The 14,664-nt window shown below is 56.6% G+C and overlaps 1 protein-coding gene across 9 annotated transcripts in view; it reads left to right on the forward strand.

The window, feature by feature from the left end:
• Window positions 1-14,664, forward strand: part of KIF17 (kinesin family member 17) — a 30,258-nt gene that overhangs the window by 9,828 nt on the left and 5,766 nt on the right. For 7 of the 9 annotated variants that reach the window (XM_014534347.1, XM_014534348.1, XM_014534350.1 and 4 more), the window contains 8 exons: window positions 1,370-1,822; window positions 2,912-3,021; window positions 5,539-5,686; window positions 8,027-8,574; window positions 9,865-9,945; window positions 10,339-10,437; window positions 10,961-11,142; window positions 12,816-13,047. In XM_014534347.1, the coding sequence (XP_014389833.1) occupies window positions 1,370-1,822; window positions 2,912-3,021; window positions 5,539-5,686; window positions 8,027-8,574; window positions 9,865-9,945; window positions 10,339-10,437; window positions 10,961-11,142; window positions 12,816-13,047 (1,853 nt within the window). The remainder of the gene's footprint in view (window positions 1-1,369; window positions 1,823-2,911; window positions 3,022-5,538; window positions 5,687-8,026; window positions 8,575-9,864; window positions 9,946-10,338; window positions 10,438-10,960; window positions 11,143-12,815; window positions 13,048-14,664) is intronic. The other 2 variants (XM_014534349.1, XM_014534351.1) reach the window with 2 other exon arrangements.

Below are 14,664 nucleotides of genomic sequence, written 5' to 3' on the forward strand. Positions count from 1 at the left end.
CCTCCTTTTGCTCCTGCTCCTCCTCCTCTTCCTCCTCCTCCCCCTCCTCCTGTAATAGCCCAAAAAATCAAGCCCCTCCCATGTCCAAGCCTCTCCTGAGTACCAGCTAAACCTTTTCTTTCTTTACTTCAGGTCCCTGTGCTTATGGGCAAAACTAGGCCAATTCTGGTTTTAACCAGCAGTAAACTAAGGAGGAAGCCCCTACCCTGCCCCCCACTCTGTCTCATCTCATGTGGAACCATGTATGGTGTCATCTAGAGACAAAAAAAGAATTATTAACAGTAGTAAGAGCAACAGCCACCGATTAATGAGCACTTGCTAAGTGCCAGGCACCGCCCCGAGCCCTCCCACAGGTGCTGCTGGTGCAGGCCTCCCTCACAACACCCCTCAGGGCCTTTGGTTCCCACTTTACAGAGAGGAAGGCTGAGGCTCAGGGGCAAGTGAAGTTTTCCCCCCAAGTTTCACAGCCACTGAGGGACGGAGTCAAGCTGGAACCCCCACGGGTCTGAGTCCTCAACATCTGTGCTCCGAGCCCCTGCCGCCAACCGGGGGGCAGGCGGGGTCTGTTCCGCTGGCACAGCCGCCAGTCGCTGCGGAACTGGGCTTGTCCTCGGAGGCTGCGCTCCACGCCAGGCCTGCGGGGACCCTGGAAAAACGTGCTGTCGGTTTACTTCACCCCCCAGCAACCAGCGTAGGGGGAGCTCTGCTCAGTCTCATTTTGTGGAGAGAACTGAGGATCAGAGAGGTGCCTGGCTCTGCCAGGGTCACACAGCAAGTGGGATGGGAACAGGTCCAAGAGTCTCCAGAGCCAATGCTTCTGCCTTAAGAATACAACTCCCTGGTGACCCAGTCTCTCTCTCTCTCTCTCTCTCTCTCTCTCTCTCTCTCTCTCTCTCTCTCTCTCTCTCTCTCTCTCTCTCTCTCTCTCTCTCTCTCTCTCTCTCTCTCTCTCTCTCTCTCTCTCTCTCTCTCACACACACACACACACACACACACGCACCCCTTTGGCCTCACAGGCATCTGTAGGAGCTGCTGTGATAGCCATAGACGTCTGCTGCTCTCAGAGAATAGTCTACCTCCCAGCCCCTGCTTCCTGGAATCAGACAGCCCTGGGGGCTGATCCGGGCCCCACCCCTTAGCAGCTGTGGGCCTTGGGCAAGTTAAATGCCCCTTCTGAGCCTCAGTTTCCTCACCTGTAAGAGGGGCACAGTAAGAGCGCCTCCTGCATGGGGCTCCTGTGTGGCTGAAATGAGGCCCTCGGTGGGCGGGGAGCACTCGGTGGGTGGGGTGCCTGATGGCTAACTGCCCTCATTAATGGGGGGGGTCTCCACCAGAGGCCCTCACCTCTCCGCGCCGGGTCTGTCTGCAGACGAGCGGGGCAAGGACCACCTGCGGGCAGGCAAGCTGAACCTGGTGGACCTGGCGGGCAGCGAGCGGCAGTCCAAGACGGGGGCCACCGGGGAGCGGCTCAAGGAGGCCACCAAGATCAACCTGTCGCTGTCCGCGCTGGGCAACGTCATCTCGGCCCTGGTGGACGGGCGCTGCAAGCACATCCCCTACCGCGACTCGAAGCTGACGCGGCTGCTGCAGGACTCCCTGGGCGGCAACACCAAGACGCTGATGGTGGCCTGCCTGTCGCCTGCCGACAACAACTACGACGAGACGCTCAGCACGCTGCGCTACGCCAACCGAGCCAAGAACATCAAGAACAAGCCGCACATCAACGAGGACCCCAAGGACGCCCTGCTGCGAGAGTACCAGGAGGAGATCAAGAAGCTCAAGGCGATCCTGGCCCAGCAGATGGGCCTCAGCAACCTGTCAGGTGGGCGGCTCGGACCAGGTGGCAGGAAGGGGCAGGGGGCCCAGGAGAAAGGCTCCGGCCCTGGGTCTGCCTGCCTCCAGCTGAGCCGGAGAGACGGAGGCCACGTCCCATGTCCCCTCAGCTTCATGGAACCTGGCTTTGGACCAGTGAGGGAGAGCCCTGGGGAGTGACAGCCGGAGGGGTCTGCTCGCTGATGCCCCCAGAAGAGGCCAGGGTGTCCATCCTGTCCCATCAGCTGGGAGGGGGGCTCTGTCACCTGCTCCCTGCCCCCTGTCTGCCCACTGCCTCTGAGGCGGCAGCGTGATGCTGTGCTGCTCAGCAGTGGGGTGACTCACTCCACCTCCAAACCCCACTCCCACTGGGCACCTTGTGATGGCAGTGCTCGCGCCCAGGCATTGGCTGTCATCTGCTGGTAGAAATCATACCTGGCAGGTCTGCAAGGTTCTTGCAGCTGCAGGACGCCAAGGTTTCTTCTCATCTGAGAAACCTCTGGGGAAGGGAGCACAGAGGAGTCTGAGTCCATCTCTCCATTCATCCAGCTCCCCACCCACCTTCCTCTCTATCCATCCATTCATCTACCCATCCATCCCTCCCCCATCCATTCTCTCCACCCACCCCTTTTAGCCTACCACCCACACCACCCATTCATTCTCTCTATCCTGTCATCCACCCTTTTATCCATCTTTCCACCCACCCACCCATCCATCCAAAGTTCTCTGAGCACGCCCTCCGTGTGGACCTGTGCTGGGCACTGGGGACACAGAGGTGAATTGGATCCAGACTCTACTTCCTGGGTACCTTCTCTCCGGGGAGGGGGGGCTCCAGCAGACCATCATGTGGGATGAGCTGAGTGACCATTGTCTGTTCTGTTCGCTGCCACACCCCCAGTGCCTAGAGCAGGCGGTGCTCAAGAAATCTTTCTGAAATGACTGAGTAAATTAGCACTTTACATAGAGACGCGCTTCAAATAAGCTCAATACTCTAAAGTCCGTTAGAACGAGCATGTGGTTGTCTTTGCGGATTGCTGCTTAGTTCCTGCAAACGGTGTGCACCCCGGTCACAGCCCCTCATTTCTGCCCCCCCCCCCAGCCCTGCTGTCCAACCAGGTGCTCCCAAACCCTGTCCAGACTGAGGAGAAGCCATGGTCCCCGCCTGCGATCCAGCATGACACGGAGGCTGAGAAGCAGCTGATCCGGGAGGTGAGACCCGGAGCAGGTGGGAGAGTGGGCGGGCAGGTGGGGCCGGCAGGCGACCACCTCCAGAAAAATGTCCTTTCACCCCCCATCTCCATGGGGTTGGCACAACAGTCTCCCTTTTGGACTCACACAGCGGGCAGAGATCCTGGGGCCATGATTTGCCCAAGGTCACACAGCTAAGGAGAGTCAGAGCTGGGATTTGAACTCGGGTTCCAGACTCCAGAGTCCAGTTCATCCCACATGAGTGGGAGAACAGGAAGGGGTGTGGGGGTGTCTGCAGGAGCCCCGTGTCTCCTCACAGCAGGCATGGGGGGCTGTGGGCTGGAGGAAGCGGAGAAGGCCTTCCTGGTAGTGGGAGTGGCCTGTGCGGAGTGCGGAGGTCAGATGGGAGGAGTTGTTCCCCACAGCAGGTGCCAAGAAGCCTGGGCTGAGAGCAGGGCAGCTGTGGTGGGCGGTGGGGAGCCCCCAGGTGCCCATTTGACTGGTGGATAAGTGGGGTGTTAGCCTCCCAGAAAAAGCTGTCACTTGGGTCCGCCTCCCACATGTGGGCTCCTAGGATCCCGGGAACGGCAGGGCAGGTAACACCCTGATTTGCAAATACGGAGCTGATCCCTGGGGTTGGGGGGCGGGGGGCACTTAACACAGCCGGCCCCCAACTCCAGGCTCTGTTAGCTTCCGGAGGTTCCTGCTAAAGGGCACCTTCTGAGGCCCGAATGTGGTGGGGTTTGGCACTTGGCAGTCCTTTAGGGCCCTGGCTTTTTCTGGGTGGAGAGCCCGATGCCAGCAGGAACAGCTGCAGGGCCCGGGCCTGGGGCCTGGACGTGTCTGTTGCTGGGCCTTTGCCACTCAACTATGACCTCAGGTGGGACCAGCCCTGAGGCCCTGGGAGCCTGGTCAGGCTGTGGGGGCCCGGGGCCCAGCCTCGGGGGGCAGACCAGGTAAGGCCTGGGGCCTCCGTCCTGTGGACTAGAGGCTGGGGAAATGGACTGAGGGTCCCCGAGAGCTGCCCCTGGAAGGCAGAGGCCGTTACCGTTCAGGGAGAGGCTCAGCTGGACACCGTCCTGGCCCCGTGAAGGTTTGGGAGCTCAGGGGCTCTGTCTGCCTTTTCCCTGCTGGGAGCTCCGGGGGCAGGGTGAGGAGGCAGCCTTCAGCAATGCCAAGCCCAGGCCCACAGAGTGAGAGGTCACACTTTGGGGGCTCAGAGTGGGTCTGGAACCACAGCAACAGGTGGCCATTGGTCACAAAACTGGGGGTGGGAAGGGTTGGTCAGGGGGTGGGATGGAAACTTCCTTCCCAAGGAAGACCCATTGGGTGGGCAGGCACCGCCCCCTAGTGGTCACCAGGGAGAAGAGACGCTGTGCAGGCTCCAGGGTCCATCGACCTGGGGAATGGGGGTGCCTGCCCCAGAGGCCGCCACCACCAAGTCTGTTTCCTGACCCTAGAGTTTCTTCTGTGAGCCACACTGGGAGGAAGCGTTGAGGGGGTCTGTCCTCTCGCCCTCCCATTCCAGAACCAGTCAGGGCGCCCGGGATTAGGGAGGTGGCCCCTGCGTGCCGTGGAGAGGGTGCCGGGCCAGGGAATGACTCAGCCGTGAGCTGGAGGTGTGACTGTGGGCTTCAGTCTCCTAGTCTTATGGGGCAGGATTTGAGCTAGAAGATTCCTAGGGTCCATGCAGCTTTACAGTCTGCAGGTCCAGTTCTCACAGGCTCTGTGACCTTGGGCAGGTTGCTGAAGCGCTGGAGCCCGTTTCTCATCTCTAGAATGGGTACAGTGGCAGCTTTCCTATTGCAGGGGTCTCATTGCCGGGGTTTGCACTTGGCTCCCATTGAATCACGGTTTCCTGAGCACCTTCTGGGCACGGGCACTGTAGCTGGAGGCGCACATGGGATCCAGGAAGAGTTTTATTGCTTTTAAAATTGGGAGGAAGAGAGCAGGTTTTGTAAACTGCTGGGAATGGTCTCGAACGGAGGGAGAAGTCCGTGATGTAGGAGGGAGATGGGGATTGAAAGAGTGAAGTCCCCGGTGGGGCGGCTCAGTGTCAGATGGTTCGTCCACTGTCACAAGAGAGGACGCAGAGCTTTGGGGCGGGCGGACCTGCAGGTGGATGGAAGGTGTGGGGCTGGGAAGGTGAGGAAGTTCATGGCCAGAGGCTTCAGAGTTCTCTGTGAAGTGTGAGACAGGAAGTGGGCGGGGTACGGAGGGCTAGAGGGAGGGGAGTGGGAGGACTGGGTTGAGGACCCTTTGGTTAAAACCTATCTGTTGATGCGAAGAGGTGTTCCTGATGTATTGCCGTGTGGGAAAATAGACGACAAACACACACATGCATTATTCACCCGTTCAACATGCACAGGGAAAAGTTCTAGTAGGGTCTTCAGCAGCCATTCCAGTGTTGGGTGGGTAATTTTAATTCAGTTCTTTTGGCTTATTTGTATTTTCTGGATCACTGGGGGGGTGGGCATACTGAAAGCTGTGTTTTGAAATGGTGATAAAGCGCTTGCCCTCCTGTGCTCCACCCCCCAGGAGTACGAGGAGCGCCTGGCCCAGCTGCGGGCCGACTATAAGGTGGAGCAGGAGTCCAGGGCCCGGCTGGAGGAGGACATCACTGCCATGCGCAACTCGTACGACGTGAAGCTGTCCACGCTGGAGGAGAGCCTGCGCAAGGAGACAGGTGCGCGCCTGCCCCGGCTCTGGGGGGAGACCGGCCTGCTTGCCACCTCATTTTACCCCCTGGCGTCTATAGAGCACTTGGTACGCACCAGGGTTCGTTCTGTGTACTCCTCACAGCAGCCAGCGATGTAGGTGCCACAATGACTCTCATTTTGTAAATGAGGCAACTGAGCACAGAGAGGGTAAGTCACACAGCAGGTAGAGTGGAGACAGGATTCGAACCCAGACCGTCTGGCCCCAGAGCCAGTGTTCTCACCCACAGCACTGCTTGCGTGGTGCCTTGGCCACAGGCTGGGGCCCTCACCCAAGGCCAACTGAGAGTTGTAACGTATCCCCCATGTGTCATGGGTAAGTCCTCTTCTAGAGTTTCTGCATTTTTTACTGTCTCTCATTTTTGAGTCCATCTGTTACCAAAGCAACCATATCCCATAATAATATCCCATAATAAGCATTCAATCATTAGAAAGAACTTGAACCTTTCTGGAAGTTTTTGTATATATATATTAGTAGCCCTGTGCACGAATCTGTGTGCCAGTAGCTCGCTGCCACCCTCCAGTAGCTCTCCGCCCACTGCCCCACACTCCTGTAGCTCCCCCCACCCCCCCATAGCTTGCTGCCCTGCCCCCTCCTGTAGCTCTCTGCCCGCTTGTAGCTCGCTGCCCCATCCTCCTGCTGATCCGTGATCCGGTCGTTGTCAGTTGTTACGCTTCACGGTGTAACAAAGCTCCCCCCGCCCCCCCCTAGCTTGCTGCTGCCTTGCCTCCTGTAGCTCTCCGTCCGCTTGTAGCTCACTGCTCCACCCTCCTGTTGATCCATGATCCAGTCGTTACGCTGTCAGTTGTTATGCTTCATGGCGTAACGACAATTTACATATTACATCTTTATTATATAGGATACACACACACTAGAGGCCCGGTGTTTGAAATTCGTGCACTGGGGAGGGGGCTCCTTCAGCCTGGCCTATGCCCTCTCACAGTCCAGGGGCCCTTGGGGGGATTTCTGACTGCCTAAGTCGGCAGTCGGGCATCCTTAGCACTGCTGTGGAGGAGGTAGAGGCTCCTGTCACCACCACAGTGCTTGCCAGCCATGAGCCTGGCTTCTGGCTGAGCGGCGCTTCCCCTGTAAGAGCGCACTGACCACCAGGGGGCATCTCCTGCATTGAGTGTCTCCCTCCTGGTGGTCACTGCATGTCATAGCAACTGGTTGTTCTGCTGTTCAGTCTACTTGCATATTAGCCTTTTATTATATAGGATATATATGTAGATGTATATATTATATATATATTATTATTGATTTCAGAGAGGAAGGGAGAGGAAGGGAGAGAGAGAAACATCAATGATGAGAGAGAATCATTGATCGGCTGCCTCTTGCACACCCCACACTGGGGATCAAGCCTGCAACCCAGGCATGTGCCCTGACTAGGAATTGAACCGGTGACCTTTTGATTCCTGGGTCAATGCTCAACCGCTGAGCCACACCCAGGTGGGCGTTTTTGTCTTCTTTTTGACATTCTAGAATGTTCCACTTCATGACTATCATCCAAACACCCATGGTGCCAAGCAGCCCAGGCTTCCTAGTACTCACCCAAACATTGTAAAATCCATCTTGTAATGATGACAATATTGGACACATCATCAGTACTGTTTATTGGGCATTGCTGTGTGCCAGGCCCTGGGTAGGTGCTCAGGGAGGAGGGACTCACTGAGTCCTCACGTTGCAAGTGTGCAAACTGAGGTTTGGAGTCCGTCTGGCAGGAGGATGCCACTCTCCGTGCACACCCGGAGGAAGAGGGAGGCAGGTTCCAGCATTTTCTGCCCCTCAGAGAGCTCCCTCCTGTCCAGTTTGAATGCTCTTCTCTGAGTGACTTTATTCGGTCTAACACTCATCCACGGTGTTCATTTAACTCCCACGGGTCTAGCATGTCCATCCTGTGGACAAGAGCCTTGAGCTGGGCACTTCAGCGGGGACCCCTTGGGGATTTGGGGGTGAAATCTGCTGTTCATCAGCTCTCACCTGGGGAGGCAGTGAGACCCACAGGCTTGCTTGTTAAAAGCAGTCCCAAGGCAGGTGGTGAGAGCCCAGCACTTAACAGCTGGGGAGGTCAGAGAATGGAGAAACCACGGGCTGGTCAGGGAAGGCTTCCCGGAAGAGGTGGAAGGAGACAGGGTTTGAGTTCCGCTGGCGGGGGAGAGGGCTGGGGCAGAGATGCTGGGGCAGAGAGAGGGCCTGGGGGCTCTGACTCTTCAGGTGGTCTCTTGGAGATGGTGGGGTTGGACCAGCTTCCAGGGAAGGCCTCCTCATTCCAACCTTTAAGGCGCTAAGGGAAGGTCTCCATCCGCAGAGACCGTCCTGAAGGCAGAAGTCCTCTTCGACACCGAAGTCATGTCCAAGGCCGAGTTTGCCAACGTGTCTGAGTGCACACCTGCCTTCCAGTATGAGATGCCGGTGAAGCCTGAGACGCACTCCATCAGCGACCCTCCACCCAGCGAGGGCGTCTCCACGGCTGGGCTTCCTTCCCAGTGTGAGGACCTGCCCAGGGCGGGGACCTCCAAGTCCGACAGTTCCTTGGGGTCTGATGAGTCGTCCACACTGGAAGGAACCTCCACGCCCGAGGCCTTCCCTGGGCTCCAGGAGCCCCCCACCCTGGAGCTCCCCTCTGTGCCCGAGATGGAGGCGAAGAGCAAGGACTTCCTGGATGAGCTCAGCCAGGAGGCCCTGCTGGGGGAGGAGCCCTTCCTCCAGGAAGAGGAGCCCCAGCTAGTGCCCCTGGAGCTGCTCCCCGGCCTGCACGACCCCTTTGCCAACGTGGAAGCCAAGCTGGCCAGGCTTTCGTCCACCATGGCCCTGGCAGACGCGCCCCAGACGGACATACCCAAGGTCCCCATGCAGGTAGCTGATGCCATGCAGGACGCCGGGCGGGAATTCAGCAGACAGAGCTCAGCCGGGAGGCGGGGGTCACTGGGCGCACAGGGATGGACAGCTCCAGCTGCGGCTCTAGCCCCGACCCCACCATCTTGGTGGTGGCTCTGGCCTGTGGCCGGCTCAGGGCCTCCCGTTCAGGGGTCTGGGAAAGACAAGCTTTGTGTCACGCTCTGTAAATCGGTAGGAAAGTTGGGGTCAAGATACAAGGCTATGCCAGGAGGACACCTGCTCTGCTGATGAAGGGACACCAGCACAGGAGTTTGCCGAGTTGCCATGATTACACTGAGCTTCCAGGCCTGAGAGAGCCAGGGAGGCCTTGGTCCACCCTCATGCTCTCGCGGGGTCAGAGCAGCAGGCTGGGCTGGGTCTGCGGGGCTCCAGCTACCATTCAGGGACCTCCCGTGGATCTGGCCGCGCTGCTCCTCCTCCATCCTGCTGCTTCGTCAGTCCTCTCACTTTCCAACCCTCTTTTTTTTTATGTTGAAACTAGTGGCCCGGTGCACGAAATTCATGCACATTAAAGGGGAATTAATTAGAGGAAATATTTTAATATTGCTGTTTGCCCTTTCTCTATAATAGTTTTTTTAAATATTTTTATTGACTTCAGAGAGAAGGGAGAGGGAGAGAGACATAGAAACATCAGTGATGAGAGGGAATCATTGACCGGCTGCCTCCTGCATGCCCCCTACTGGGGCTCAAGTCAGCAACCTGGACATATGCCCTTGACCAGAATTGAACCCGGGACCCTTTAGTCCGCAGGCTGACACTCTATCCACTGAGCCAAACCAGCCAGGGTGAAGTGTTTTCCTTTTTGTTTGTTTCTTTCCTTGCCTTGCCTCTTCTTTCCGTGGGTGTATGGGTGTGTGTGTGTGTGTGTGTGTGTGTGTAGAGCACAGGCCTTTGAGTCAGACAGGACTGGGTCCAGGTCCTGGCTGTGCCACTTACTTAGTTGTGTGACCTTGGGCAGTTGCTATCTGGGCCTCAGTTTCTTCATCTGTAAAATGGGGCTGATGGGTGCTTCCTGTGAGGCAGGGCAGGTAACGCTCCTGGAACACAGCAGGTGCTCAGAGCACGCCCTGTCTCCGCTCTCCTGTTTCCTCTCTTCCCTGTTCTCTCCCTTCATCTCATTGCTCTTGTTCCTGCCCCTTCTCTCCTCAGTGACAGGCAGGAGGAGGTGGTGGGGGTGGGGAGCTGCAAGGGAGGCCAGGGTGGGGCAGCAGAGGCTGAATTCCGGCCCCACCCGTTCCCTCCTGCAAGCACCCTTCCCTGACAGATGTCCCTGAGCTCAGTGACTTCGGGGCTGAAGCTGAGGCAGAGGGCAGCCTCCTGCCCGAGACAGTGAGTACCTGGGCCAGCTGGCTGTGCATTGGGAGGACTTCCAGGGGCCCAGTCCTTCCTGTGACACTCCACTTGTCCCCTCCCTCTCCCACCTGAATTTTTTCATTCATAAAACAGGGACAACCACCCCAGCCCACCCCAGCTCATCAGACGGCCCATTGCAAAGCCATCTACAAGCTGGAGGCGCTGTCAGGCCTCTTATTAACCGTTAATAAGAGGCCGCTGTTCAGGGATTGTCCAGCTTTCCTCTGCCTGGAACCCTTGTCTAAGGCAGAGAGGCCCAGTGTGCGTGGGGGGCGGGGGGCGGTGCTGGGGTGCTGTCAGGGACCCCGCCGAGAACCAGGGGGGCATTTTGAACACTGTTGCTCTCAGACCCGCCCTTTTCTGCTTAAGAAAGCGCAGCAGGCCCCAGGGAACGAGAGGAAGGCTTTAAATCTACTCACATTTTTGGAGAGAGGAAGCTACCTGCCAACCTCTGGATCTGAGCACTGGGTAGGAGCTGGCAGATGGGTAGCCCAGGGGAGCCCTACTGTAAGGTGACACTGAGAGGGACCCAAGGAGGGACAAGGTGCCAGGGGAGAGCAAAGGCCAAAGTCCTGGGGCTGGAAAGGTCTTGACTTTCTCAGCAACAGAAAGTGAGGCTGGAGAAACAGCAGGGTGGACGGGGTGGCAGGGGGAGGCAGGAGTGGGCACGGAGGGCGCGCAGGCCACAGAAGAAACTGGATTTACTGCAGAGGCAGCGGGGACCCCTGAAGAGCTGTAACCAGGAAAGGGCTGTGATCAATTTGTACCTACAGAACCCGCCCTGCTGCCTCGGGAAGCCTGGAGGCGGGCGGGAGAGGGAGGGAGCGGGCGCTGGGGCAAGGGCAGCAGAGGGCCTTGGTGGCTGCATTCTTGTGTAACTGGTGTCCCTACGCCATGTGAGGGCCGCAATGCCCCGGGTGGGACGGAGGCCACCGTGAGCTGCTGTCGGGGGCTGCCTCCCCCCCTCCACTGAGGTTTCTCTGTTTCTCAGGAGGCTGACCTGGACCAGGAAGGGGACAAAGACAAGGTGTTGGCAGCAGAGCCTGTCGGGGAGGCCGAGGTCCAGCCCCTGCTGGCCATGGCGAGTTCGAGAAGGGACAGTGTGGGCGTGGAGGTGGCAGTGCTCACCGACGACCTGATGCCCATGGTGGACCAGCAGCAGGTGCTTGCCCGGTAAGGGCCGCAGCGTGGGGCTGGCGGGACCCCTCACGGGGCGGGAAGGAGCTACGCCTGGGTGTGGGGGTGCCCACAGATTCTTCCTGACCCCCCACTGAGGCTGCACAGCCCCCCTCTGGCCCTGGAGCAAACCCTGACCTGCTGTGAGGGCCCGGCCTGCTCTGCTGCTGACCATCAGCTCTAGGAGGCAGTGGTGGTTACGAGCCTGTGTCCCTGTGGAACAAGGCAACGTCTGAAACACTTAGTGGCACTTTACTGGGCAGCGAGGAGTCCACATGAGCCTTGCCTCGTGGTCACTTAAACCTGTTCTTTAAAGAGCAGAACGCTAGCCCTGGCTGGTCTGGCTCAGTGGATAGAGCGTCGGCCTGCGGACTGAAGGGTCCTGGGTTTGATTCCAGTCAAGGGCACATGCCCTGGTTGTGGGCTCCATCCCCAGTAGGGGGCGTGCAGGAGGCAGCCGATCAATGATTCTCTTATCATTGATGTTTCTATCTCTCTCCCTCTCCCTTCCTCTCCGAAATCAATAAAATATATATTTTTTAAAAAAATAAAGGGCAGAACTCTAAACAAATTTGAACATTTGGGATGTAAATATTTTAAAAATGTATTATACATGTCTCCTCCCAATCAAACATTGTGTGCTGGATGTATTTCTTTTGCATTTAAAAAATTGAGGTGTGATGGACATATATGGAAGTTTCAGGCATGCCACGTACTGATTCCATATCTGTGTACATTGTGAGAAGATTGCCACTGTGAGTCTAGGTAACATCCGGCATTCTACACAGTTACCACAACGTCTTACTTGTGATGAGGACTCGTACAATTTATTTTCTTTTTAAAAAAAAATATATTTTATTGATTTTTTACAGAGAGGAAGGGAGAGGGATAGAGAGTTTGAAACATCGATGAGAGAGAAACATCGATCAGCTGCCTCCTGCACACCCCCTACTGGGAAATGTGCCCGCACCAAGGTACATGCCCTTGACTGGAATCGAACCTGGGACTCTTCAGTCCGCAGGCCGATGCTCTATCCACTGAGCCAAACCGGTTAGGGCATATTTTCTTAACAACTTTCAAATATGCAATACAGTGTTTTTAAGTCTAGTCTCTATGCTGTACGTGACATCCCCAGGACTTGTTTTATAACTGGAGGCTGGTGCCTTTTAACCACCTTCACCATTTGGCCAGCCCCACACCCCAGCCCTCCAGCCCTGATCTGTTCTGTGTCCAGGAGCTTGGCTGGCTGGTTCTGCTTCTGAGAGTCCACGTGTCAGTGGGAGCAGACGGACTGGTCTTTCTCTGACTGACTGACTGCACTCAGCATGTGCCCGCGGGGCTGGGTGTGGGGATGCTCCCGGCCAGGCAGTGCCCATCACCAGGCTCCTGGGAGCACAGCGGAGCCTGCTCTGCTGCTGACCTCAGCTCTGGGAGGCGGGTGGCGGGTGGGTGAGATTCTCACCCTTCCTGTTGGGCACAGCCACGGCCGCGGTAGAGTTAGGTAGGTCCGGTAGGAACCTTGGTTCTGGCCCTGAACCTGTGGCCTCGCCTCTCGGGGCCTCAGTGGAGGCCTGTGGGAAGCGGGGTTGTTGGGAGGGTCGTGGGTCCCGCTGGACGGCGAGCGCTCAGTGACGCAGGTACTGTTGTGTGCTTCCTCTCCCCGCCGGCAGTCTGCAGCTGCTGGAGCAGCAGGTGGTCGGTGGCGAGCAGGCCAAGAACAAGGACCTGAAGGAGAAGCACAAGCGCCGGAAACGCTACGCGGACGAGCGCAGGAAGCAGCTGGTGGCCGCCCTGCAGAAATCGGACGAGGACAGCGGGGACTGGGTGCTGCTCAACGTCTACGACTCCATCCAGGAGGAAGTGAGGGCCAAGAGCAAGCTGCTGGAGAAGATGCAGAGGAAGGTGAGGCCCTCGCGGAGGCCCACTGCCCCGCCCCGCCCCGCCCCACGGCGCTAGGCGGGCATCCATTCACCCTTCACACGGCATCTGTTAGTGGAAGCAGCCACAGGGTCAGGTGTGTGTCTGCTGTCCTGGGGCTTAATTAAAATAATAATAATAATAATAATAAACATCTTCTGCTTTACAGTAGCTTAAACAAAACCTAGGAGATTTCCACTTTATTTGGTATTTCCTAATTATTTTCTTACCGCTTATTTTCTACCACTCATTTCTCTATTTCTACTTTCTTTCTATTGCTACTTTATTTCTACCACTTTTTTTTACTTATTTCTCTACCTCTAACTATGAACTACAGTGGGGCCTTGACTTACCAGTGTCCCGACTAACGAGTTTTTTGAGATACTAGCTGTACTCTCGGCCGTTTTTTGCTTTGAGTTGACAGAGTAATTTGAATTAACGAGCTCCTTAACGAGCTCGGTCTCAGAATGAAACTCGTAAGTCAAGGCCCCACTGTACATACATACATACAGATGATTATATTTAATACACAGTTTGATACAACCAAAAAATATATTTTTATTGATTTCAGAGAGGAAGGGAGAGGGAGAGAGAGAGAGAAACATCAACGATGAGAGAGAATCATCAGTCGGCTGCCTCCTGCACACCCCACACTGGGGATCCAGCCCACAACCCGGGGATGTGCCCTTGACCAGGAGTCGAACCATGACCACCTGGTTCATAGGTCGATGCTCAATCACTGAGCCAGCCGGCTGGGCTGAGGCTCACTTTCCAGTGGGAGAGTGTGTGTGTGTGTGTGTGTGTGTGTGTAAGAAACAACAACAGAGAAACAAGCAACAGAGTCTGGGGTGATGACACTGCAGACACCGGGACGGGAGGCGGCTTTATTGTCCCACTTTCACTGAAGTGCAGATGTCCACATCACAAACGCACAACTTAATCCACTGCCACAGGCCGAGTGCACCAGGACACCGGCCCCCATTAGTGGACGTGAGCATTCACCCCAGGAGCTCCTGGGGCCACCTTCATGGGGACAGGAAGTTGTGAGGGAGGTGTGGCTTCTAAGGTGGGGCCTGGAAGCTAAGAGGCAGCACCTGAAGGCAGAGGGTTCTGGGCCCAGAGGGGTCAGTGCTGGGAACAGGGAGTGGATCCAGGAACGAAGGAGGCAGCGTGGCCGTGGCTGAGCGTAGGGAGCGAGGCTGGGGCAGAGAATGAGACCCCGCCTCTGCGCCAGTCACTTCCTCCTCCTCGGGTGGTGCATCCTCTGCGTGGTCTGGGCCTCCTGGTGTCCCCTGGGCCACCTGCGGGTCCTCCCCTCCTCGCCCACCAACACTGGCAACCAAGGGTCTTGCCAAAGCAGGAAGGTGGTGCTTTTTTCCTCTTTAAACCGCTTTCATTTTATATTTTCTTGGCTATTTTCATGCCTTTTCTTAGTACCTCTTGTTATGCTTTTCAGTCAAATTCATTCTTCCTTGGCTATCTCATAACTTGGTTTACATATCTAAGTGTTTTGTATTTTTTTTAATTTATTTTTTTAAAATATATTTTATTGATTTTTTACAGAGAGGAAGGGAGAGGGATAGAGAGTTTGAAACATCGATG

This window comes from Myotis brandtii, unplaced genomic scaffold, assembly GCF_000412655.1.
Source record: "Myotis brandtii unplaced genomic scaffold, ASM41265v1 scaffold129, whole genome shotgun sequence".
In the NCBI taxonomy this organism is placed as follows: Eukaryota; Metazoa; Chordata; class Mammalia; order Chiroptera; family Vespertilionidae; genus Myotis; species Myotis brandtii.